The sequence below is a fragment of the Eubalaena glacialis genome, chromosome 1 (assembly GCF_028564815.1).
Source record: "Eubalaena glacialis isolate mEubGla1 chromosome 1, mEubGla1.1.hap2.+ XY, whole genome shotgun sequence".
Lineage (NCBI taxonomy): Eukaryota > Metazoa > Chordata > Mammalia > Artiodactyla > Balaenidae > Eubalaena > Eubalaena glacialis.
Window position 1 is genome coordinate 219,139,577 of NC_083716.1, and position 26,067 is coordinate 219,165,643.

Sequence of the window (26,067 nt, forward strand, 5' to 3'; positions counted from 1 at the left end):
TCACAGGGCAAGTTTCTGGCAGTGTTTCCAACGTGATGAGGCTGCTCCAACCCCAATTCAGGAAAGACTGAAAATCACAGTGACAACAGGCATGAATACATCTGGAAGCCCGGCAGGAGACCACTGAGCTGAGCTGCCCTCTCTGCTCAGAAAACCTCTCCTCTTCCTCAGATTTCCCCAGTGATGATGAGTTTGCGTTCCCAAGTGCCTCCTTAAATCATTCATACCCTTCACTGAATTCCTCTGGTTTTGAACTAACACCTGTTTCTTTTAAACTTCCAGTTAAGCTGAGCCTACACAGAGTAAATGGACATTTAATTGGGTGGAAAGATGGGAGAGAAAATGTTAGTGATGGGATACTTGGAGAGGGCTGGGGCAGGCTTGATGAGGAGCCACCAAAGGGGACACAGCCATAGGGAAACATGAGAAGAACCCTGGGGGGAGGGCCCCCCAGAAGTCAATGGGGGCCCCGGAAAGGCAGGGAGAAGGGTTCTGCAGCCTTCTGCCCATCTTGCGGGTGACAATACATCCTTGGGTAGCTCAGTCCTACCCCAGACGGTCCACTGCATCCTGACACATTACCCCTTCCCTCCAGACGTCTGCCTAGAGAAGCAAATGGGTGATGGCTTAAAAGCATGGCCTACAGTCATTTCCCAGTAGAAAAAATACGGAAACCTCTCTGACTTCAGATAGACAGATGACAGTCTACGCAGTACAAGACGACAGAGGGCATTTTTAAACGTATTTTCGCCGATTGTCAAGGCCGGGCTGGAAGAGCAGGCACCCTGACCAGTCCTTGGTCAGAAGGTCTCTCTTCTTACAAGCTGTTGCCATTCCCACTCATAGCTTTCCTCGGAGTCCTTTTGTGCTGGCAAAGAGACAGGGACCAACGGGTAAAAGCTCACGTCCCTGAGCATGTCCTGTGTTTAACAACAAACTCAACAGCAGGGGGGGTTTATCTCCACCCCTTGTACCTGGTTTCAAAACTTCCTGGTAAACTCAACAAGGCTGGCACAAAAAGTAAGAATAAAAATCAGTGCCAAGAGACAAGTACATTTGGCTGCACAATGAAACAAAAAGCATCTATGAGGACTTCCTCCTGCTCGCCCCTCCCTGATGACTGCCCAGCATCTGGACCTGGGGAAGCAGCAAAAGCATGTAGATCTTCCGGTTCTTGGAGCCACAGCCAGGACTGACAACATGGGGTTCAAACACACCCTGCCCACCTGTGTGTGGCCTCCTACCGCAAACTGCATCCGTGTAGAAGGAATGAGGTGAACTGTGGCTCAGGTCCACTGAACCTGGCTCCAAGTTGTTTATGTTTTTAAGCTCTGTCTATGCTTACTTTATTTTTTTTAATATTTTAATTTTATTGCAGTATAATTGATTTACAATGTTGTGTTAGTTTCAGGTGTACAGCGAAGTGATTCAGTTATACATATACATATATTCATTCTTTTTTAGATTCTTTTCTCATATAGCTTATCACAGAATATTGGGTAGAGTTCCCTGTGCTATACAGTAGGTCCCCGTCAGTCATCTATCTTATATATAGCAGTGTGTGCGTGTTCCTCCCAAGCTCCTGATTTATTCCCCCCACCCCACATTTCCCCTTTGGTACCCATAAGTTTGTTTTCGATATCCATAAGTCTGCTTCTGTTTTATAAATAAGTTCATTTGTATCTTTTTTTAAATTAGATTCCACATATGAGTGATATCATATGATAACTTGTCTTTCTCTGTCTGACTTACTTCCCTTAGTATGATAATTGCTAGGTCCGGGCTCCAAATTACTTAATAATAACAATGACAACAGAAACGTGGTAAACAAGCTTGGATGTGACTTTATGTCACCTCTTTTCTAATTAAACAGGACGATTATTTCAAGACGGTAGACTCAGTTTGTATTCATAAGCCACCAGACCTGCCTCTCCTATTGCAAAACCACCAAAGGGCACAGCTCCCTCCAGGGCGGTAAACAGCATGGTGTAATGATTATGTGACAACAGGTACCCAGGGACTGGGTAGCTAAATGGAAGGGTGGTTTCATATCAAGAAAAATACAGTCTCCTTCCAGAACACTTTGGTGATTTTAGGACTGAAAAGCCACAGATCTGGGCCCCCATCAGAACCGGACAGGTGCTGCCATTCCCCCTCGGCATCCACTCAAAACCAAAAAGCTGTACTTATGGAGGACTCCTTGTAAGCCTTCAGAGATTCCCCAGCTGAGCACATTCACACCGTGGAGACCCAGCGCACCAGTATCCAGGGCTCTCGCCGGCTCTGTGCAATTAAGAGCCATTTTCAGTTATTCTAAGATGAACAAGACCAATCAAAGGAAGAGGCGGGGGGAGGGTGGTGGGGCGGGTGGGGAAGAATAGTACAAATACATCTCTGTTAATTACCATGTGAATTCACAGGCAGCTGGAGGGGAGGCGAGCTTCAGAGAAAGAGCCTGATCTATTAGATGAATCTTACAATGTTAAAAAGATAAATACCAGCTGACTGCTTCATGCACATTCTGCCATTCAGTCCATTCTGGCAGGATTCCTCAAAGTGTGCTCCAGTCCTCCGAAACTAACTCTCATTTTCTCTCTCTTAATCTCTCTTTTTCTCTCTCTCTTCCTCCCTCCCTCCTTCTTCCCACCCCTTCCCCTTTCTCCAACATACCCACATTAAAACAAGACAGATTAGAAAGACCTAAGGAAATAGCCACCACAAAGTGTGCTGTGAAATAATTATTTTATACCAAGTATATATATACAGAAGCAATACACACCTATAGTCTAAAATTGCTTTCAAACAGTACAGAAGACCATAAAGTTAAAAGAAAGTAAAAGCATCCCTTTCTCCATCCACTTCTACTCCCCAGTGGTCACCAAGGCTAAAAAAAGTTCATAGGTAACCTTCCTATGAAGAAATTTTATTGCTATATATTAGCATACATATGCTTTTATACAAATGGGATCTCTTTCTACACAAATGGGATAATATTATACATGTCCACTTAGCAATAGATCATAATTATCTTTCCAAGCCAGTATCTATAAATCCTACCCTGTTATTTTTTTAACCAGTACCTTCATCAAATATTTTTATTTCCAGATTTTGACTTTTCAAAACACTACTGCAGAGAATGCATATCTTTGTTTAACTGTGTGAGAATATCCATAGGATGGAGTGCAAACACCGGAACTGCCGGATGAGTTGATATAACTTAGATTCAATATTTAGGCTACTCCAGGGACTTCCCTGGTGGTCCAGTGGCTAAGACTCCACGCTCCCAATGCAGGGAGCCTGGGTTTGATCCCTGATCAGGGAACTAGAGGCCACATGCTGCAACTAACGCCCGGCGCAGCCAAATAAATAAATAAATATTTTAAATATATATTTAGGCTGCTCCACCTTAAAAGAATTTCAAACCAGTGAATGGGGCCAAAACGACTGTTGAGGAAGCAAAGGAGCTATTTTGATCACAAGGGATACCACTCTGAGGCCACCACTTCCCCTGGGCTCTCTTGTGTCTCAGCCAAGAGGAAAATGTAGAACTCTACTGAATGCTGCCACAGTCTGGGCAGAGATTCCTCAAAGCTCAATAGCCTCATCAGTTTCTATGCCTTCAGTCCAGCTTTATATATTAAATAATAAATCAAGAAAATGAATGTGCCTTCAACTGGAGAGGTGTAGCTGTCCATGGGCAACAGAGATGACATCATTATTGGATTGGGGAAATAGTCAAGAGGTTCCACGGGAGAAAATGGGATAGTAGGACTTGCCAAGCCTTGGCAATGCATTAAATTCTACTGCAATAATCTACACAGATTATTTCACTCGGACTGCGATGTCTAGAGATCCCTATCTTCCACTGCTAGTCTGCTGGCTCTGTTCGGGTAACTGCCTAGCCCCTTCAATTTGAGCCTTTATTCGAAATATCTCCCTTGGTCTCAGTCGCAGATTCGTCTAATATTACATGGTTCTGGATTTCCCTTGATTCCATATTCTGCTGCCTGCCCTCCCGAATCCCTGCCTGTGTCCAGTTCCTGAAGCTACAGTTCACCTGGGGGTGATGTTCAGAAACCTCTATCTACCACCATCAAGGGGCAGGGTGTCCTAACCAAATCACAGGAATAGCTTTATACTGGAGATGAAAGCACCAGGTTATCACATCTGGAGGCCAACAGCAGTTAACACTGTATATGTAACATACTTAGAGCAGCATCAGGTATACAGTAAGTGTTCCATAGATGGCAGTTGCCACCGATCTCCGATCCCTCTTTCCCAGTCACCTTCTAGTGTGGTCACTAGTTTCCTTTACATATTTCATTATAGGGGAGAGGCTGGACAGACCAGTCAAGTTTATGGCCCATCAAATGGTTATGTGCATTTGCGTTTATACGGCAGTCTCTTGCGAATCTGATTAGCATTAGTAAAATCCACTATGATGGTTCATTTTATGTTCCAACTTGGCTGGGCCACAGTGCCCAGATATTTGGTCAGTCATTATTCTGGATGTTTCTGTGAAGGTGTTTTGTGGATGAGATTAATATTTAAATTAGTACACTCCAAGTAAAGCAGATTACTCTCTATAATGTGGGTGGGCCCTACCTAATCACCAGAAGGCTCTAATAAAACAAAGACTGACCTCCTCTCTGCAGGAAGGAATTCTGCCTTTGAACTTGAATTGCAACTATTCCCTAAGTCTCCAGCCTGCTGGCCTCCCCCATCAGATTCTGGATTCACCAAGCCTCCACAATTGTGTGAGCCAATTCTTTTAAAAAAAATGTAAATAGACAGATGATAGATAGATAGATAGATAGGGATGACAGAATGATAGAGATAGATAAGACAGAGAAATAGAGAGAGACAGATATAGGTATAAGTATAGAGATAAAGAGCTATAGAGATAGATACACACACACAGCCCAGCCTGTTGGATCTCTTTCTCTAATACACTCCCTAAGTTCAAGTAGCTCTATGTGCCCTGAGAAAATCAAGTTCAGAGACCTGTAAAGCCGATTACTAGATCTGGGGCAGAAGTGACACACCCACAGTATCACAAGCCTGTGAGCTTTGCATGAACAACCAACCAGGCTCCCTCACGCACGTGCCCATTGTGTTGACCTAAGAATAGTTGTGAAACTGAAAGTGGGTCCTTACTTTGATGAAACCAGAAATTCTAACTTAATGGCAATAGAAATCAGTTCGTCCTCCTATTAAGTTGAGAGGCAGGGGATGTAGGAAGAACAGAAAAGAGTTTTCTACATTGTTGACCCTAAATTAACATCAAGACTAAAAAATATTAGACTCTCAGGGATACAGAGAACTGAAAACACTCATTTCAAACCAAGCCTGCCTAACTGAACATTAGACACATTGTTTTTAATAAAATTAACCAATAAATAGACACATCAGGCAGAATTTGAACTTTCGTTGAAACAAATCCTGTATATAAAATAGCACAGATACATTTGAAAAATCAATCACACATTGGTGTTTTCTAAAGAGGGAAATAAATTGGAAAGTGCCTTTTTTTTTTTTTTCTATAGAGTTCTAGGCCTATAAGCTTCTTTTACCACATGATTATTCCTGCTCACATTTAAAATAAAGGACAAAGAAAATCATTCAGCTATCTGCCCTAAATCTTCAGATCCTTCTAGCTTTCCTTCTCTACCCCAAAGGGAAGGCATCGAACCCCGAGTCAGAAGCCCATTTCTGGACACTATCAAGAAGAGGAAACCTCTTCGGGTCTCTCTTTCACTCTCTTTTTAATAAATAACTCACCTACATCAAAAGACTGCTGTGGAAATCCAGGCAATGCATGGAGGAGGCACCCTGGCTCTATGACAGGCAGGCATTTCTGATGATCTCACTTGTTCTAGAAAAAGCCAAAGCCATCACTGAGGTAGGTCACTGGAGGCTTAACTTGGTATTAATTCCTGTGTTTCAAACTTACAACTAGTCAACTATAACTTAAAAAAAATACAACTCTTGAGGCAGTTTTATGGTTTCTGTTTCTTCTCAGGCTCAATTGGTTTATGCAAGTTGTAAAAAAAACTAATGGAGAGATAGAATTCTTTATCAGTGAATTATTGGCACTGCATATGCGTGCCAATAAACATGTGGTCTGCCTTCTGGAAATTCACCATCACAAGCACAATAACTCAGAAAACCCAGAGGTGCAGCAACCTGTTACTGCAACAGTGAAGTTCTAGTCATGGAAAGAGATGGCCAGCTCCCTGCCCTTCTCCTACAGGCACTGCATCTTCCTGGAGGTCCCCAATGTGTTGTCCACCCTCTCTGTCACTGACCTGTCAGTACTCCCAAGGTGTATTATCTACTATCTTTCTGGGGCTCCAGGGGAAGGGGGCCAATGAGGACAGAATCTAAAGGGCAGTAAAAGAACCAGGGCCTGGCCATTGCATTTTAGTATATGGATGCTTGGAAAAAGCAGAATAGAATTCAGGTACAAAGAGCTCCCCCAGTTTTCTGACCTCTCTATTTCCCTTCCATGGACAGGCAGATCAGAGAGAGGCTCTGTCAAGATACCAGCCTCTTCTGGGTTTACATCTCTAACGCTGATATTCAGCGGTGGTGACTGGCCCACAGTTTCAACTGTCTCTACTCTATGTGGATATGAAAACTGATCAATATGAAGTCATCAGCTGTTTTATTGATCAGTTTAGAGGTTAAGAAAGGTGATCTTAATAACAAGTGTTGGTGAGGATGTGGATGAATTAGAACTCTCATGCCTTGCTGTTGGGAATGTAAAATGGTGCAGACACTGTGGAAAACAGTATGGCGGTTCCTCAAAAAATTAAACATAGAATTACCATATGATCCAGCAATGTCACTTCTGGGTATATACCCAAAAGAATTTAAATCAGGGACTCAAACAAATATTTGTACACCCACGTTCATAGTAGCATTGCTCACACTGGCCAAAAGTTGGAAGCAACCCAAGTGCCTGGTGACAGAAGAACGAATAAACAAAATGTGGTTTATACATACAATAGAATATTATTCAGCTTTAAAAAGGAAGGAAATTCTAACACATGCTACAACATGGATGAACCTTGAGGACATTTTGCTAAGTGAAGTGAGCCAGTCACAGAAAAGACAAATACTGTATGATTCCATTAATATGAGGTACCTAAAGTAGTCTAATTCACAGACAGAAAGTAGAAAGGTGGTTTCCAGGGACTGGGGGAAGGGGTTATAGGGAGTTATCATTTAATGGGTATGGAGTTTTAGTTTGGGAAGATGAAAAGTCCTGGAGATGGATGGTGGTGATGGCTGCCCAACAATGTGAATGTACTTAACGCCACTGAACTGACACTAAAACATGGTTAAAATGCCAAATTTTATGTTATTTATATTTTACCACAATTTTTTAAAAAGGTGATCATATATCCCAGCTTGTCTAGGGCAGCCCCAATTTATATCTTTGGCCTGGCATACTCAATATTAGCACCCCCTTTCTTCTTAGTTAAGACCTTGTGACTGTGTCCCAAACTGGACAATAAATAGTATGATCTCCCCGAGTTTAAATAACTATTCAGTGTCATCTTAGGACACGGCAGAGGTATGACTCTCATCCCCAACTGTCTAATTCCAAAAGGTATGTTTTTCAGCACCTCACATGCTACTGAATATCTAATGATTTTCCCCTCGCCTGCATCGTTTTCTAATATTTGTTGTCTCAACTTTGTTGGCTTACACAGAGCTTTGATGTGCTACCTACTTGGTAAGAAACATGGATGACCTTAATGTTAATATCCAAAATGCTTAGATATTTTTTTAAAGTTGGGGGCGGGCAAAGAATAGAAAAGAACCTCACAGACAGACAAACAATGCCTTCCGGTGGAGTCCAATAGATTTTTGTACCCAGAATGGTGCCCAAGGCGTTAAAAATTCCGAAGCAGCATCACCTAGAGGATGTTACATGCACTGCCCAATACAGGTTGATACTAAATAAGTACTAAAGTCGTCCACTCGGTGATTCAGTTGGTGCAGGGTGAGTAATGGTTGACAAATACACAGACCAGAGCGGCTGCTCGGCAGGAAGTTAACACCCATTTGATAACTTTGTCTTTGACCAAAAAGATTCCACTGAGACTCTTTCTAAGCTCAGTAGAGAGACGGGGGCAGCATTTCCCATCATACAGGCTTCCAGGTCATACAGACTGAACTACGATCCCAATTCCCCCACTCCAACACCTTGGACAGATGACCAAAAGTCTCTGATCTCATATGTCAAAATCCCTCTTTCACAGGGGTTCTGTGAGGCTTCAGTTCTTGCCTGGAACACACGCATTAAGCAGCATGCTACTGCTTAGCACCTAACATAATCCTCCATAAATATTATTACCTAGAACACAGAGGGTAAGAAGGCTTGACTCTCAGATCCTAATGAGTGTCTTTATTCCCTCCCCCTCTAACCCAAACAGTCACTAGCAAAGTCAAATAAAGAATGGTTGCATTCAACAGTCCGGATCATCTGGACCCCAAACAAAAAGGTCTTTTGAGAAGCCCAGAATGATCTAGAGAATTGCTTCAATTTTCCACTGTTATTTGGCTCCTTCACGCTTGGCGTAAAACTTGCAGTTCTATCGCCAACCATAGCCAGTGTTCACCCACTTATAGAGAAGTCAGATGGCCTGACCAGAGCGAGCCTCGTCCAGCGAGTGGAGACTTGCTAAGACGGAGTCGTGCAGAGTCCAACCGGAATATCCCACCTCCAAGCGCTTCAGAGCGATGTGCTGGTACCCAATCAATCCAACCCTCTCTCCCACCGCCTCACATCCTCCAACCAAACATTCCAGTTAACTCTGTTTTACCCTTTCTTTTAGTACCAGGGATATGACAGGCTAAGCCTATAATCCAGACATTGCAAACAAACCCCTGGGAACTTCTGCTGCTACCTTAAACATTTTATAGGAACTGTTTACAATGCCTGGCAACACTACGCCAGCAGGGAGTCCTGACACACAGGAAGAGCAAACAAATGGTAAACCAGGAACATTTTATGTTTTTGCCTCTATAGTTTTAAAAAATAATAACATGTAGCTGTTCCCAGGTGTTCAGCAGAGGGAAGTTTTCAGGTTTTCACAGGATGGCTTGAGCCACACAAGCATCTGGTGTTCACATGGTTCCTGCCAGTGTATAAACACTGCTTTGCTCAGTGACAGGCACTCATCATCAGAACGACGTACATTTCCGAGCATGCAATTACTTAATAGCTTTAAAAATAAGCCTAGAATTTCTATCACCGATTATGTCAAACAAACATCACCTATTTTGAACCAGCATAGTCCTTAAAAGTGTTTATGAAAACGATTTGATTTTCAGCACTTACATTCTTAATTTTATTTATTTTTTATTTTTGGCTGCGTTGGGTCTTCACTTCTGCGGGCGGGCTTTCTCTAGTTGCAGCCAGCAGGGGGCTACTCTTCGTTGCGGTGCGCGGGCTTCTCATCGCTGTGGCTTCTCTTGTTGCGGAGCACGGGCTCTAGGCACGCGGGCTTCAGTAGTTGTGGCTCACGGGCTTAGTTGCTCCGCGGCAAGTGGGATCTCCCCGGACCAGGGCTCGAACCCGTGTCCCCTGCATTGGCAGGTGGATTCTTAACCACTGTGCCACCAGGGAAGCCCAGTACTTACATTCTTAATCAAAAATGTAAAAGCCTTCTTTAACAGAGTAAAAATCTTGAAGCCATGCACGAACTCCTAAAAGAACTATTACTGAACCTTCAGAAGAGGCACCAAATAACACGTCAGAGAACACTAAACAAAGAGACGAAGGGATGGAAAGAAACATGATGAAATATCTTGACGCTAATAAAACTGAAACCATGGGTTGCAGTCTTAACCAGCTGTACTCACTGTGTAAGTGCATAATTTGGGAAAAGTGTATTATGACTGGGACCGCTTCCTGAACTGCAATCACAATCCCCAAACCAAACATAGTTCTCATCCCACTATGTGAGGGTCCCTTTCATATCATTGGTTTCAAAAAGTCACAGAAATAGGCTTTGGACAGATTCTGTTCATGCATTTTGAAATCTACATGGAATCACAGACAATATCCAGTCCCCTCTAACAACTTCAATCGTGGTGCTCATTATATATTTTGTCTCTGGATTCATAAAGCCCAGATTCAAATCCTGACTCCATACCTTCAACTGTGTGGCCTTGGACAAGTTGCTTCAAATAGAAATAATAACGGCACCCACCTCACAGTTGTTGTGTAGAGGACTTAATTAGTCTACGTCAAGTGGTTGAACAGTGTTTGGCACTGTTTTCATTATTATCTTGGAGGACAAGATCGTTCAGTGTGATTAGAATTATTTATACAAAATAAGTAAATAAGGTACAGTGATATTTCATTAACCATTATTAAGCTCCCTAGAACAGAGTGTTAGATGAAGTACAACTAGGTTAATGAAAATGAACATAAGGATAATGATTTAGTGACATGATTTTGAGGTTGTTTACTATTTCTTAAACATAAAGTATTTTACAAAGTCAAAGACAAGAGCAAAATTTTTCCACTACTTGGAGATCTGTAAATGCACCAGTTATTCTGCTGACAGTCTTCAAGCTTTTGAAGGCTTGTGTAAATGAAAGTGGATTATATTAGAATTAAATAATGTTACTGTTTTATTTTCTGACACTGCAAGTAATTTTAAGTTCATGCCTTTGCTTCATTATTTACTCTCCTATATATCTTCTTTTCTGATTTTTTTTCCAATTTGGGACAACACAGTGAATGTAGCTTTAACTATATTTGCAGCCCTTCCTCCACCAGCTCCAGATTCAGAAAGGGAATGTAGGCGGTGCAGTGTAGACTGTTTTGAAATTACTCTTCGTTTTTCAGAGAATTCCAAATATGGACGTTCCTGGGTCTTTCACGCTATTGCTACTCAAGGAAAAACATAATGTTCAGTTTTCCTTAATGCCTTGCTTGAGCTTCTAAATTGTATCATGCAAAAATATCTAGGGTTTCTTGTTCCTTAGTAGGTGGAATTTGTTTTACCCTCATAACTAAAATCCTCCGTTTTATTAAAATTTGTACCAATTTTACCCTGCATGAAAAAGAAAATAAGCAATATGAATGTTCAAACTTAAAACAACCCCAGCTTCCCACTTCTACCTTCTAAATCAATGGTGAGCTCATTTTTCAATCATACTGAACAAAATAACAATAATATTAAGTAGTAGTAGTCCTTACTGTAAATGTTCCTTATATATCAGTAGCCCATAAACGTTATTTTGTTTAGCTGACACATTTTTTTAATGTGAACTATCATTTAAAAATCTGGACATTTTATATGTAAGTTTGGATTTTTAGCTTCTCTTAAAAATCCAAAGTTCTGGCAATTCCATCCTCAGCATGGCGAACAGCTATCTGGAGCTCAGCAGCTGCTCCTCTTAAACACTGTATGAATTCCCAACGCTAGTCAGTTTTGCGCCCTGAAGTGTTCTTCCTAGGTTCCCCCAAGAAGGAAGCACTGTGACAATTCCAGCATTTTAAATACACACATACTCTTTGATCCAGCAATTCTACTCCTGAAAAAATGATGGCAGGGCATACAAGTATATATGGATACCCACTGTAGCACTGCTTCTGCTCCTAATAGCAAAAAACCTGAATCAACCTAAATATTTATAGGGACTGGCTGAATAAATGATAGTGAATTCATGCAAGAGAATACAAGAGAGCCCCCAAAACCACTAAGGTAAATCTATACATGTTGAAGTGAAAATATGTCCAAAATATATTATTAAGTGGGAAAAAAGCAGGGTGCAGAATGATATGTAATGTATGATCCAACCTGTGGGAAAATGAATAGATATATTAATATATTAGTATATGCTTTTATATGCATTGTGAAAATTTTTGGAAGAAAATATAAGAAACATTTTTTAACCATGTATATATATTATGTATGTATATATACATACATACCTTAAAATATATATTTTATATATATCTTGTGTATGTCTATGTATTTTTTTTTACACCTGAAAAAAAATGGAAGCACCATGAACAGAGACATTTCACATCATTTCATGTAAAATCATCATCATCACATCTTCATGTTATTGACCTGACGGCCTGTCCTGGTTGCAGAGTTCCTCTAGAGTTAAACTTGACTTCATTTCTTAGGCAAGGAGAAGAAAAAGCCTTCGGGGCGGGGGAGGTGGGATGAATAGGGAGATTGGGATTGACATATATACACTAATATGTATAAAATAGATAACTAATAAGAACCTGCTGTATAAAAAAATAAAATAAAATTCAAAAAATAAAATCTCTGGGGATGGAGTCCAGGAAACTTATTTTCAAAGTAATTCTTATATACACTCAAGTTTGAGAATCACTGTTATAAAAAGTTCCCAAAAATGGGACCTGTAGGGCTTCCCTGGTGGCGCAGTGGTTGAGAATCTGCCTGCCAATGCAGGGGACACGGGTTCGAGCCCTGGTCTGGGAAGATCCCGCATGCCGCGGAGCAACTAGGCCCGTGAGCCACAACTACTGAGCCTGCGCGTCTGTAGCCTGTGCTCCGCAACAAGAGAGGCCGCGATAGTGAGAGGCCCGCGCACCGCGATGAAGAGTGGCCCCTGCTTGCCGCAACTGGAGAAAGCCCTCGCACAGAAACGAAGACCCAACACAGCCAAAAATAAATAAATAAAAATAAAGAATTATTTAAAAAAAAAAAAAAAATGGGACCTGTAGCCATTTAAAGTATAGGTAAAGTGTAAGACAGAGACATGATCCGGGCCACTGAGAAGTTTACCAGTCAAACTACGTACAGAACATTTCTACATCTGGAACTCACTCATTGTACACTACTCCATTAAATATGAATGTGAGGTGCTGTATATATACATGTTACACAACATTAAATGGCCTAGATGACAAAGTAGTGGTGTACTTGTATTCAAATCAAGAAGAGGTTTTTTCCAACATACTGAGGAAAATATGAGAGAAAAGACATTGCTTCTATTCTTATTTATTTCTTCTGTACCTGAATAATAAAGGATTGAATTTCAGCTAATAAGAAAAAAAAAAGAAAAGAAAAGAAAAAGCCTTGTGGAAGGCGCTTCACACAGGTCCAAGAGCAGCACAGAAATGACACGGTGGCCGCTTTGGAAGCTGTGCTTATTCAGAGCGCTTTGCAGCTCACGTTGCCTCCTCTACTGCCTTTTCAAAAGTAAAGACCAACAGGGCAGAGAGACAGGAGCTCCTCCAGAGAGAGCGGCCAGGCTCAGTGCAAACACCCTTCAAGCCCCTTTCACATCTGGCATGAGGCCCTGGGGAGACAGAGAAAGGTGTGCTATATATATCACTTCCCTATTGTTGTCCCAGCTTTGCACAGAGTGGAGAAAGAAAAGGAAGAAAAGAGAAGAAGTAGTTCCATTCTCACCAGCAGAAACCCTAACTGGTCAGCCCAGTACAGCAGGGTAAGGATTAGCGCTTCCCATTAAAGGGAAAACAAGGTCATGCAAGCATTACTGTCCATATGCTCAGGAAGGGCAGCCAGGATGGCTATTCCTGGCCTGAGCAGCCTTTATGATGTCCTTTAAATGTTACCAGTGGAGGAGGGCATAGCAGGGGGGAAGCCAGGGGTAGCGCAGTGCATGGCCACTAATGTGCTATGCCTCTGAGTTAAGCGCTGTGATGGATATCTAGCAGAAGTTGTCCCTACCAGCACTCCACACCCAAGAAAGGATGCTCATCAAAGCCACTGCAGGACTCTCCAGCCTACTCTTCCCCCAGGCCTCAAGAATCAGAGGCAACTGTCATTCCCCACCTCTCAGCCCACCTCCAACCCCCGAAAGGCATCCCAAGTCACACCAGAATTAAAGGACCGGGACACAGGACTCTTCTAAAGTTATCATCTCCTGCTAAAGCATGTTTTCGGGCGGAAAAACAGTTAACAATTTATTAGCAGAAATAAAGAAACCTAGATAAGGAACAGGCACACCCCCTGCCATAACCCTGCTCCCATACATACACACTCTGGTGCTTTTCTTCATAGCCTAAGCCTGAGGTTTTAAATGTCTCTGTTCTTCTCAATTACTACATGATACAAAGGAAAACATAAAGTCATATCTAATATAGGCATCTACTCAGAACTAACAGATGAACACAGAAGTTAGAAAACTTAGGTTGTATTACTTGGAAAATGATACACATAACATTATATTGTATTATGTATAGTACTATAATACTACTTTTGGAATAAAGGAGAAAATAAAACATCATCCCTTTTGCGCTGTTTTCTCTTCATTTATGAAGTTGTCTCCTTTTCAATATTCTGGTGTTCCCATATCAATAACTTTGATTAAAAGTCCATTAAGAGTGGTTTCAAGCCTTATCACAAAAATCACCTCAAATATGGTAGATACACTGTTTGATCCATAAGCACAATTTAAGAAGATATAAACAGAAAAAAAAAAAAAAACAGTTCAGGTCCCATTAATTCAGAAGTAGTGATGATGCAAAGTACCTCCCAACCTTCAGTCTGAATCTTTAATGGTGGCTTGCTAAACAATTGGAAAGATTAGAGATGGACTGGTTAAGCCATTTAAGACCATAAAGTATCTTCACGATCTGAAAAGCACTGCCTTGCTGTTTCCGTACTGCTATAATTTGTATCATTAAAGTAACAATTAGAAATCAGTCTTATCTGTGTATTAAACAGGTGTACCAAGACCAGCTAAAATTAGCAACTAGATGCTGCTAAAAGACCTGCCCTATGTTTCACACATCTCATCCTTCATTCTTTTCTCTATTCTAAGCTGGTCTTCTCCATTATTGCTATTTTTCACTGGACATTATCACCTGCACACAGCAAGATCTCAAAAGGTGCTTACCTCTGAATCTTTGGCCTGTTGATTACGAACAACGATCAAATTGTAGAGGATCCTGTCGTCGTCTGCCTCTGTGTGGGACACATCGCGAGGCACGCTCCACAGATTCTTTTCATCTTCCCTCACCAGTGTGGCTCCGAAGCAAGAATATGGATTGTTATCACTATGGGATAAAAAAGGGGATATAAGGGCTTTGTAATATATATTACATATGATATATATATCATATGTAGCTAATATATAATATAAATAAAAATGTATATTATATAACATATAAATATATATATATTCCTAACAAAAGAATCTAAATTGTCTTTAATAATTAAGCATAACACAATAGAACAACAAAGAAATCACTTTAAAAACAACAGAGGGACTTCCCTGGTGGCGTAGTGGTTAAGAATCCGCCTGCCAATGCAGGGGACACAGGTTCGAGCCCTGGTCCAGGAAGATCCCGCATGCCGCGGAGCAACTAAGCCCGTGCGCCACAACTACTCAGCCTGCACTCTAGAGCCTGCGAGCCACAACTACTGAAGCCTACGCGCCTAGAGTTCATGCTCCGCAACAAAAGAAGCCACCGCAATGAGAAGCCCATGTACCGCAATGAAGAGTAGCCCCCGCTCGCCGCAACTAGAGAAAGCCCACACACAGCAATGAAGACCCAAAGCAGCCAAAAATAAATAACTAAATAATAAAAACAACAGAGGACAGATATAACAGGATACCTGGGCAGAGGTAATTTTACTCTGTTAAGCATGAAATTTAGCACAGAGTACCCCGGCAGCTAAGAAAAAAAAAAAGAAAAGAAAAAAAGAAATCCAATGGGGAGTAGAATTCTCATGTGATTAAAAGAAGGAAACAATTAACATGAAGAGATGAACTTTTTACTGGCTCTGAACTCAAGGAAATGCAGTAAATGTAGAGTGCAATGGTATGTAGTATCTATCAAATTCCTTACAACAAGAAAACTAAGTAATAAATATGCACATCCAAATACTTTCAATAAACAATATGGGAGGTTGAGTAAGGATTTCAGGAGCCCCATGTTGTACATTTGTTTCATGGTTTACCCTCTATGAGGCGGTATCCGTGCTCGGGCTTATGAGGAGCTGGGTGGCAGAGCATCGTCCCTAGGACATGCTTATACACAGACCTGGTTAACTTCTGTAGGACTGGTCAGGTAGGATCATGCTGGTGTTATCCCCGTCATCAAATAATGTGTATGAGGCACTGACCCCATGTTAATCACAGGGCTCAATAAAATTGTGAGCCACACGGACATGGTCCCTGTCCTTGGACCTCACTAGAGGGAAACACAGTAATGAATGATCACGTGACCATATAATTAAAAACTGTGATAAGTGCTATAAAGGAGGAGTTCAGGGAGCTGGTGAGAGCTAGCGAGGGTAGCAACAGGTAGACATTGTGGAAAAGGGGTGCTTGAGCTTTAAGCTGAAAGACAAGAACAGAGTTCCAAACAAAGGAAATGGCATGTTCAAAGGCCCTGGGGTGGGAGGAAGCAGGATGTATGCATGAGAAGAAGGGGGATGTTGGCTAGTGAGTGAAAAAAGAAGCTGAGGAGGCCATTGGGGCCAGATACCCCTGGCTTTGTAGGGCCCTGTTTTCTAACATTCTTTAGAAATGTGGTCTTTATTCCTAAGAACGAGGTAAGATGAGGAAGGGTTTTAAGCAGGACTGTGATGTGACGTGAACAGTATTACATCTTGAAAGATCTTTCTGGCTAAAGTGTGGAGCATACTACAGAGGGGTGAAGAGTGGACCTGGGGGATTCACTAAGATGCAGCTGAGGTAACTCGGGTGAGACAGGATCGGTATCAAGATCAGAATGACAGTGTGCAGCTGAAGAAAAGTGCATTATCCGGGAGCAGGAGAGGGTAGAAGCTCTCTGGCTTTTCATCTGTATGGTGAGTGATGCCCTTGTCTGAGGCAGAGCTAGGATGCCCCACGGCCAAGTGGTGGCAAACACATCTGCAGGTGTGACATGAGTGAACAGCAAATGAGGACAGACAGTGGACACCAGATAAGCAGACAGCACCTGGGAAGGAGGGATGAGAGTAACTGACAGCTGGACTGAAGGGAAATGTTAAGGTTTAAACAAACACGAAATACTCAGAAGTTGGCACTAAGGAGATCTTGCCACGAAAAGCAAAGTCCTGGTCACGAAATTGGGGCTCAGCACAGGAACCCTCCCATCAAGGGAAGGGCTCCAGCGCTTGAGTGATGGGGCACAGGTCAGGCTTGAGAGAGCCAACCACGGCCCACCTGTGAAAACGGGGGAAAAGAGGGGATGGGATCTTGGAACCAAGGCCGGCAGGAGGCCAGCTACCTAAATGGATGCTGGAAAGTGCTCTTCAAATCCCTCTAGCTGAGGTTCAGAAGTGTAGGGTCTGAGACTGGGCAGAGTGACCAGAATTATGGAGAAGGAGCGACTTACAGGGAACCAGGCACAGCTCAGCCACCGTGTTCTTAGAACTTCCCTGTTTTCCCTTAGCTGCCTGACGCCGCAAAGGCTGAAGTACAGAGAGGCCCGTTCCTCTTAAGAATGATGAGCCAGGGCTTCCCTGGTGGCGCAATGGTTGAGAATCTGCCTGCCAATGCAGGGGACACGGGTTCGAGCCCTGGTCTGGGAAGATCCCACATGCCACGGAGCAACTGGGCCCGTGAGGTACAACTACTGAGCCTGCGCGTCTGGAGCCTGTGCTCTGCAACAAGAGAGGTCGCGATAGTGAAGAGGCCCGCGCACCGCGATGAAGAGTGGCCCCCGCTCACCACAACTAGAGAAAGCCCTCGCACAGAAACGAAGATCCAACACAGCCAAAAATAAATAAATAAGTTAAAAAAAAAAAAAGAATGACAAGCCAATGAAAGAGGAGGCAAATGATGCCTTGGTGCCCATATGGGCTTTAACGAGCATGTCAAACTCATTCATTCATTCATTCAGTTGTTTGTTTATTCAATAAGTGTATACTGGTGCCGGGCTGGGTGCTCTGCGGACTCGAAAATAAAGTGGACATTGTCCCTGCTGCTGGTGTGACTATAATGCAAGGAGGTAATTTTTTTTTTAAAGTGCAAACAGAAAATTGTAGGAACAGGGAAGGAGTGACACATTATGCTTGATGAGAAGGAAGTTCGAGAAAGGTTTCGTGGAGGCGACGACATCTAACCCAGACCTGAGAAGTACACAGCCTTTCCTCAGGACGAGAAGCAAGGGGAAAGGTGTTCCTGGCAGAGGGAACAGCACCAGCAGCATACGGAGGCTGAAAGTGCCTGCAGGGCCGGGGAGTTCCAAGTGTTCACGCGGGGCTAACCACACAGGCCCAGAGCGAGGGAAGAGAAGGTGATGTGGGGTCAGACTGAGGACCTGCTGGAGTCCAGGCTTTGTTCTGTGAATGGCGACCAGTCATCAAGGCGGTTTTGAGCCTTGTCAGGTCTGGGTTTTACAGAAACAACCCTGGACGAAGAAGGAACAGAGAGATGGCTTAGGAGGCTGTCACAATCAACTGTCACAAGAGGGTAGGTGTGGCTTTCCTGCCACGTTCTTTGAGTTCCTAGTGTCAGGGGGCCTCGGGGCCACTGTTGGGGAGGAGATGGGCAGGGCTGCCCGGGCAGAGAGAGAAAGAAGCCCCTCTGTTTAAACCTCATTTGTTAAGAGTTACAAGGAAGATTTCTTTGGGGCATAGGAAAGGTGGAGTTCTATCGCTAAATAAGTACATGTTTAATTCTAAACGTTTCAAAATACTGGTTGGGGTGAGAGTGAATGAGGGTGTGGGCTCGAGAAAGAGAGGGGGGAATAGCTGCGAGAGGATGGGTTCCAGTAGCATCAGAGGCTCTCAGACGTGGCCGCCCTGGTGACTGGTGACGGGCGGCACAGAGGTGGGAGGAGAGGGGTCAGTGCTGACCGTGTGAGGGCGATGCCTTTACCTGGGACGGCTCGGAGGAAGCCAAGGCCGACCTGCACGCCTGCAGGACGTGCAGACAGCGATCAAGATCTGAGCTTAGGAGTGAGGACAGGGCAGGAGATCTAGACTTGGGAGAAATGCTCGTGCATCTCCATCACTGCAGAAGCCAGGGGATCAGAGGAAGCGTCTGGGAACAAGCAGGGAGTGACGAAAGACCACAGGGGAATGGCTGACCTAAGGAGCAGGGGTGGCAGGCAGACTGGAGAGAGCAGGGGAGCCCAGAGAGAGAACACTGGGACAAAGAGGAATTCCCAAGAGCAGGCAGCACTGCAGTGTCAGAGCGTGAAGAGTTTTAACTCCAACTTCTTTTTGCCTAAATAGATTTTGCAGCCAGTGATAAACCACACGGTGCTCTACCCAAGGGGCTCCACGCTCCATCCCTCCTGTTGTACAACCATCTGAGGTCAGAAGGATGGATGACGCTATCCCACTTTGCAGGCAGGGACAAGCCTAACGAGTTGTTTGACTTCTCCCGAGACAGGCAGCCAGCGGACAGTCCCCCCCAGCACGAGGTCCTCGATGGAGCATCTCCAAGCAGCCACGGTCATGAGACTGAATCCAAGTGCTGTGACGGAGATACACCCACAAACGCAGAGGCTCAGATAACGACTACATATGTCAAGTGTTTCCCGTGCAAACCGGCAAATTCCCCTGGGGCTTCTCCTCAAGGCAGCCAGACCCCGGGGGGCACAGCTTTCACCAGGAGCTGCAGCCACTGGCTGCTGACACCACAGCACACATCCCTCCTGGGTCCTAAAACTCAAGTACGTTCCGAAACCGGTCTTTTATTTTTCCCTAAGTTTGTTTCATTTGTATGAGTCTTGTCTCTTCACCAAGTTGATATGTTCCTCTAGGGCAGGGATTGTACCCAGTATTTTTTTCACATCCCACATCACCTGGCGGGGGCAGGCACAGAGTAGCTGCTTTAAAAGTATTAAAAAGTATCCAATACTTAAATGGAACAAACTGAGCTGTGATCCCAACGTGCTAAAGGAAATCCCGGACATAGCTCAGTAAAACTTCCCTAGAGCAGGAGGTTTAGACATTGGCCGGTACCCACCTGAATAATCCGTCATAGACAACATTTGACCAAGAATCAGCTAGTCCCTATCTGCTTGATAACCCACAGTTTCTTTGCATGCTTTGAGAAGACAGCCGCCTCCCTGGTCAGTTGCTCCTACCCTCTCAAAACCAATCAATCAATCAATGAATCTCTCTGTCTTCTCTTTTTCTCTCTTCTCCCCCCACCACCCCCATACACGTGTGACTCCAGCCAATGTCAAACAGTCGCCTCTCAGCCTTAACTTACAATCCCTGTAGGCAGGTCAGCATCGGGCCTGTGTGGATGTCTCCAGACAGGTAGTGCCTCCCCACCTCCCCCTAATTAGGAGCAGTGCTCCCCTGACATCCCGTGAGCCTCAGACTCTGCCTAGTCGCTAATCCGCCCGCCCCCAGGGGACAATATAAAACAGGGAAGAGAACCAAGGGTTTCTGCCCCTGGGTGAGCAATGACTCTCACCCAGGGCGATGCTCTCAAGCTCGGGGTCTAGGCTGCTCTCCTCTGCAGTGCAGCCCCTACTCCGCTTGGCTGCCTACCTCACCTGGACCTCGCTCCCGCCACCTTCTTCTCATCCGTTAAGAGTTACAAGTCAGGTTTCTTTGGGGGCACAGACACGGTGGGGTTCATTGCTAAATAAATAAATCATTAATAATTTCACCAAAACACCGGTCAAGGTGAAAGTGAATGAGGGAAGGACCTGTCAGACCAGCCTGGCTCCTGGGATCCCTGGTCCCCATTCCTTTCGTCCTGCCCCACCATCCAGTCAAGGCAGCATCCACTTTGTTGGGGTTTTTTTCTTTTTTTTTGAATTTTATTTTATTTATTTTATACAGCAGGTTCTTACTAGTTATCTATTTTATACATATTGGTGTATATATGTCAATCCCAATCTCCCTATTCATCCCACCACCATCACTGCCCCCCCCCACCCTGCTTTCCCCCCTTGGTGTCCATACGTTTGTTCTCTACATGTGTGTCTCTATTTTGAACCTTTAGGATGAAGAGACCAGAGCAAAGAAAGGCCTAAAGTAAACAACTAAAGAAGCAGCTTGGGAACCTCTGTGCTCCTGAAACTGTGAAGGACTGTGGGACCTGTGTAAAGAGAGCTCCATGCAAAGGTCCTGGGGTCTGAGCCAGAAGCCCCAGGAGGACAGAGGCGGGTGAAGAGGGCACTGAATCGAAGCTTCACTTTCCCTCCCTCCCCCATATAATGACCTCTAAAAGGTTCTGAGGAAAGTGAGAGTGGCCGTTTTGCCCCCGGCCACCATCTGCTGATGATAAATATTTTATTAACCTCGGGCATTTGAGAAGTGGCTCTGAAGTTACACACAAGCGGAGCAGAGGCTGCTTTTACTCCCAAAAGGTAGGATGAGCAAAGTCTCAGGTTCCACCCCCAATCTCACCTAGGGCGCTGGACCAAATCACTTGGGAATCTTTTCTTTCAATACCATCTAGGGCTAAAAGGAGACTCCAGGCTTAGAAACACTGGACTCCGTGCCCGGGGACTGCATGCTAAGTGCCACTCAGCATTACAGCTGCTCACAAGGGTTTCCCGTGAGTCCTCACTACCAGCAAAGGACCGTGTGTGAAAGCTTCTGGAAAGCCCCACAAAACACGCACACACAGGCCGGCTGCTGAGGCCAGTGGTTCCAGTGACTTTACTGCTCTCCCACAGGCAGGCTGGGCGTCAGCCCTCACTGGTCCAAGACTGAAGCTCTGACCGTGAAGAGAGAATATCTCTAGTAAACAGCAAACAAAGGTCTCAAAAAACAGACCCCAAAAGGCTGTTTAGTACGACCCTCTTGACTACCTAAGGCCTCCTATCTGATTCCCCACTAGGAACTGGCCTGCCTCTTTGCCCCTGGCTTCCAGACTTTTCCCTTCCTCCTTCTGTGGTGACTTCCTGGTGAAGGAGCAGGAGAAGCGAAGGTCCTTACCCTCTCCTTTTACTCCCTCCCTCCCTCCCTCCTCTATTCTCTGCCTCCTCTCTCTCCCTCCTTTCCTCCCTCCTTCCTTTCCTCCTTCCCTCTCTCCCTTCCTCCCTTCCTTCTTCTCCTCCCTTCCTTCCTCCCTCCCTCCCTTGTTCTTTCCTTCCTTCCTTCACTGCTCCCAAGACAGATCCTCTGACCAAGTTAATTCAATGTCTAAACATTATTTAACCCCAAGTCTAAACATCGGTCCATAGATTCTGGAGCTTTTCTCATTGTTTAACTACCAAGGCTCATGACTTCCTTCAACACCAGAGGTATCAACCTTCTCAAAGTACAGGAAGAAAAACTCTGGGTACTTTTCTGGGCCCCACTCCCTTACATGTTCCCACCCTTCATGCCTTCTCATCCCAAGGCTGAAACAGAGCACCGTGTGATCACGCCTTTCATTCATTGCTTTAAGTGCTTTAAAGCCTTGAAGATGGTCCTGACAAGAAGTCTGTGAAGTAGGAAGGGGCAACATGATTTTTATGTCTCCCAGCTGAGGAAACGCTGGGGCTCAGGAAGATTAGACTCAGCCCTTGGTCTCTTCCCTGTTTATATTCACTCCCGGTCATGTCATACCAGTCTCATGGTTTTAAATACCATCCTCTTGAGGAAGATTCTCAAACCCATACCTGTAGCCCCAGCTCAGACCTCGTCCCCAAGTCCCAGACTCCTGCATCTACCTGCCTTCTTCCCACCTGCATATGGATGGCTAGTAGACAGCTCAAGCTCAACATGGTGGACCAAGCCCCTGACCTTCCCTCCAAACCTCCCCACCAGCAGCCTCCCCACCCAGATGATGGGAAATCCAAACTTCTGATAGCTCAGGCCAAAATCCTTCAAGTCATCCTTGGTTCTCTCATCCCCAACATCTAATCCAACAGAAAATCCTATTAACAATACATTAAACAAATACCCACCTCTACCACTACCCCTTCCCAAGCCAAGGCACCTCTGTCTTGCAAAAGAATTCCTGCAATTTTTTTTCACTGATCTACCTCTTTCTACCATTGCCTCCACCAATTCGCAGTTCTTAACACAATCAAAGGGATCCTTTTAATATGTAAATCAGATCATGTCACCCCCTCCCTCAAAACCCTCCAGTGACTCCCATTTGACTTAGAATATAAGCCAAGGTCATACAATGGTCTATAATCCCCTCGTGACACACCAGCCACTCTGGCCTCTTTGCAGTTCCCTGAACCCACCAGTCACGCTGCCATTTCGGGGCCCTTGCACTGGCTGCTTCTTCTACCTGTAATATTTTCCCCCACAAATCCATATGCCTCACTCCCTCCCCTCCTTCAAATCGCCGTTTAAACATCCCCTCGTCAATGAGGCCTACTCAGACCAACCTATTTAAAATAGCAAGCGTGCTCCCCTGCCCCTGCTCTACCTCCGCATCCATGAGTTCTGGATCCCTGGGTTGGGGGAGGTGGGGGGTATGAATCCCCTGCAGATACTGAGGGACAACTGGACTTATTTATCCTCTAATTTACTTATTATGTTTACTGTTTATTGTGCCACCCCCCCCCTACACAAACACACTACAATAAAAGCCCCCTGAGGACAGGATCTGTATCTCTTTTGCTCAGTGATGTATCCGGAGTACTTAGAATAGGACCTGGCGCTTAGTAGATGCTCAATTTGCTGAATGAATGAACTGCAATTTCCCAACTTCACAGGGCTCTGAATGGTAAAAATGAGGCTGGAATCCACTCTCCAGACAAGTTCTTAACATGCTTGAGCTGCTTAAATTCATGAAGGTGGGGCTTAGAGTCTTCCAGAGGAAGCAGACAGTAAGCACATATGTTTATGTCTGGTGGTGATCAGGGGTCTGAAGGAATACACGGTGACTAAGGGACAGAGCGAGGGCGAAGAGTACTGTTTTAAAGAGGATGGTCAGGGAAGAATTTTCTGATAAAATGACTTTGAGCAGAGACCTGAATCAAGTGAGGGAGTTTCCCAGACAGGTAAGTGGAGAAAGAACATTCTAGGCAGGGAGGGCTCTGAGACAGCACGTGCTTGGTGTATTTAAGGACCCAGGAGAAGGCCAGTACGGCTAAAGGATGAACAATTTCCCCTTATGTGCTGACTTTAAAATCGAAACCATGCATAATAGCCCCAAACTGGAAACCACCCAAAAGTCCACCGACAGAAGAATGGGTGAACCAAAGGAAATATATACTATAAAGCAGTGAGAACCACCAACTACATGCACCAACTTGGATGGCGAGAACATACACAGTTTGATCCTATGTATGTAAAGTTTAAAAGCAGGCAAAACTAAACAACATTTTTAAGGTGCATACATAGGTGGTAAAGCTATAAAGAAAAGCAAGGAGATGACTATCACAAAAGTCTAGATACAATCAGGGGTGAGAGATGTGGGACCACTGATAGCTGCCTCTTGCCTTGGGCGGTGGTTACAGGAATATCCACTTTATAGTTGTTCTTTACACTGTACATATGTTTGTATGTTTTTAGTCTCTGATATACAAACACAAAACTTTAAAAGTTAAGGACAAAAAATAAGTGAGAGACAATTCAGTAAACTCTTATTCCTTTCCAGGGAGTACAGGGGTTCATTAGATACATACTGTCTCACCAAAATTATTTTGTAAAAAAGACACCAAAGAATAGAGTGCACAGCACATTATTGGCACAAAACAAACATGTATTAACCATACTGAAAAGGACTTCCACTGCCAACATAACAAGCTATTTTACCCAACATTTAAGCAGAATTTGCTTTTTAAACAAAGGTGTAGTGGCAAGATCACTTCAAGATATCTAGAGAATAAAAAGTTCCAGGAAACCTAGATCAAAGGATATGTACGAGCAAGAAATATCTTCTCAGGAACTTCCAATGTCACCAAGACTGACTAACACAACAGAACTCACAAAAAGGGAAGAAGGATACTGGGGGTTGCCTGGGAAGTAAATCTTTAAAAGTCATCCTCCAATGAATTCTGAGTGGCTGACTTCTTGGTAAAGCGTGTACCTCCTACTTCTTGACCTGAGGCCCAGTTTCTGGGAACAGCATGCAGGACCCTCCCCCCTCTCTCCTCTGTCTTTCAAGAAAGTTAAAGTACAACTCTTGGAGTGGATTCTTCCAGCCAGGAGCACCTTCCTGCAACAGGAATCCTTGGTGCCTCTGCAGTCACTTCCTAAGAGTCACTGCCTGGCCCAGGGGTACGGGCCTTGTAACTGCGGGCAGTGCAGAAAGACCTGGGTGAGTTAGTTGCATCAGCTCAGGTAACCCAGCAGCAGATTACGGGAAAAGAGTCAGGCCATCTGGGCCCCAGTCTGAGAGCTCCCACTGACACTAGCACATTAGCCAACATTTTTTAAAGCCTTCCAAAGGTAGAAGACAATTTGATCAGCTTGGAGGTCATGTGAGTCCACATGGTGAAATGAAAGATTCTAGACATGCGAAAGATTACTGTCCTAGAGTTGGTGGTGATCACCTCTTAAATGTGTTCAAGCCACCACCCTTCTTTCCCACTGGCCCCTGGCTTCACAGCCTTAAGACAGAAAAATAAGCCAGTGTCTCTGGACCCCAAGCTATAACAATTCAAGGCAGGTCTCAGACTTCAAACACCATGTCTAGAACACACCACATAAGCAGCTAGATACACACCTCCCTGCACCCTAGGAGGGCTCTACTATTTCTATGGAACTGAAGTAGAATAGGACTTGAATTCCAGCTCGGCCGTGAGTGCCCCTGAGCAAGCTACTGAAGTTCTTGGGCCTCAGTTTCTTCTGCTGTCAAGTAGGGATTACAGATGTAATTACAATCCAGCCTCACTATTCCCAGATTCTGTATTTGCAAACTGGCCCACTCACTAAAATGTATCTGTGATCCCCAAATCAATACTCGTGGTGCTTTTGCAGTATCCGAGGCACAGGTTCTCATGTTTCCACTCTTGTAATGGGAACAAGTGTCCTTTTTGTGGTCTATTAGTGCCACGTTTTTTTGCATTTTTGTGCTTTTTGTTGGTGATTTCGCTGTTTAGCTCCCAAGCATAGTGCTGAAGTGCTAAAAAACATGTGTTAGATAAGCTTCATTGAGGCATGAATTATTGAGCTATTGGCTGTCAGTTCAATGTTAATGAATCAACAATATATATTTAATAAGGTGTCTTTAAGCGGAAACACACATAAAACAAGGTTA

At 44.1% G+C, this 26,067-nt stretch overlaps 1 protein-coding gene across 2 annotated transcripts in view; it reads right to left on the reverse strand.

Annotated features, from left to right (window-relative positions):
- LOC133100552 (melanoregulin) overlaps positions 1-26,067 on the reverse strand; it is a 141,864-nt gene that overhangs the window by 25,522 nt on the left and 90,275 nt on the right. For both annotated transcript variants that reach the window (XM_061204785.1, XM_061204794.1), the window contains one exon: positions 14,881-15,040. In XM_061204785.1, the coding sequence (XP_061060768.1) occupies positions 14,881-15,040 (160 nt within the window). The remainder of the gene's footprint in view (positions 1-14,880; positions 15,041-26,067) is intronic.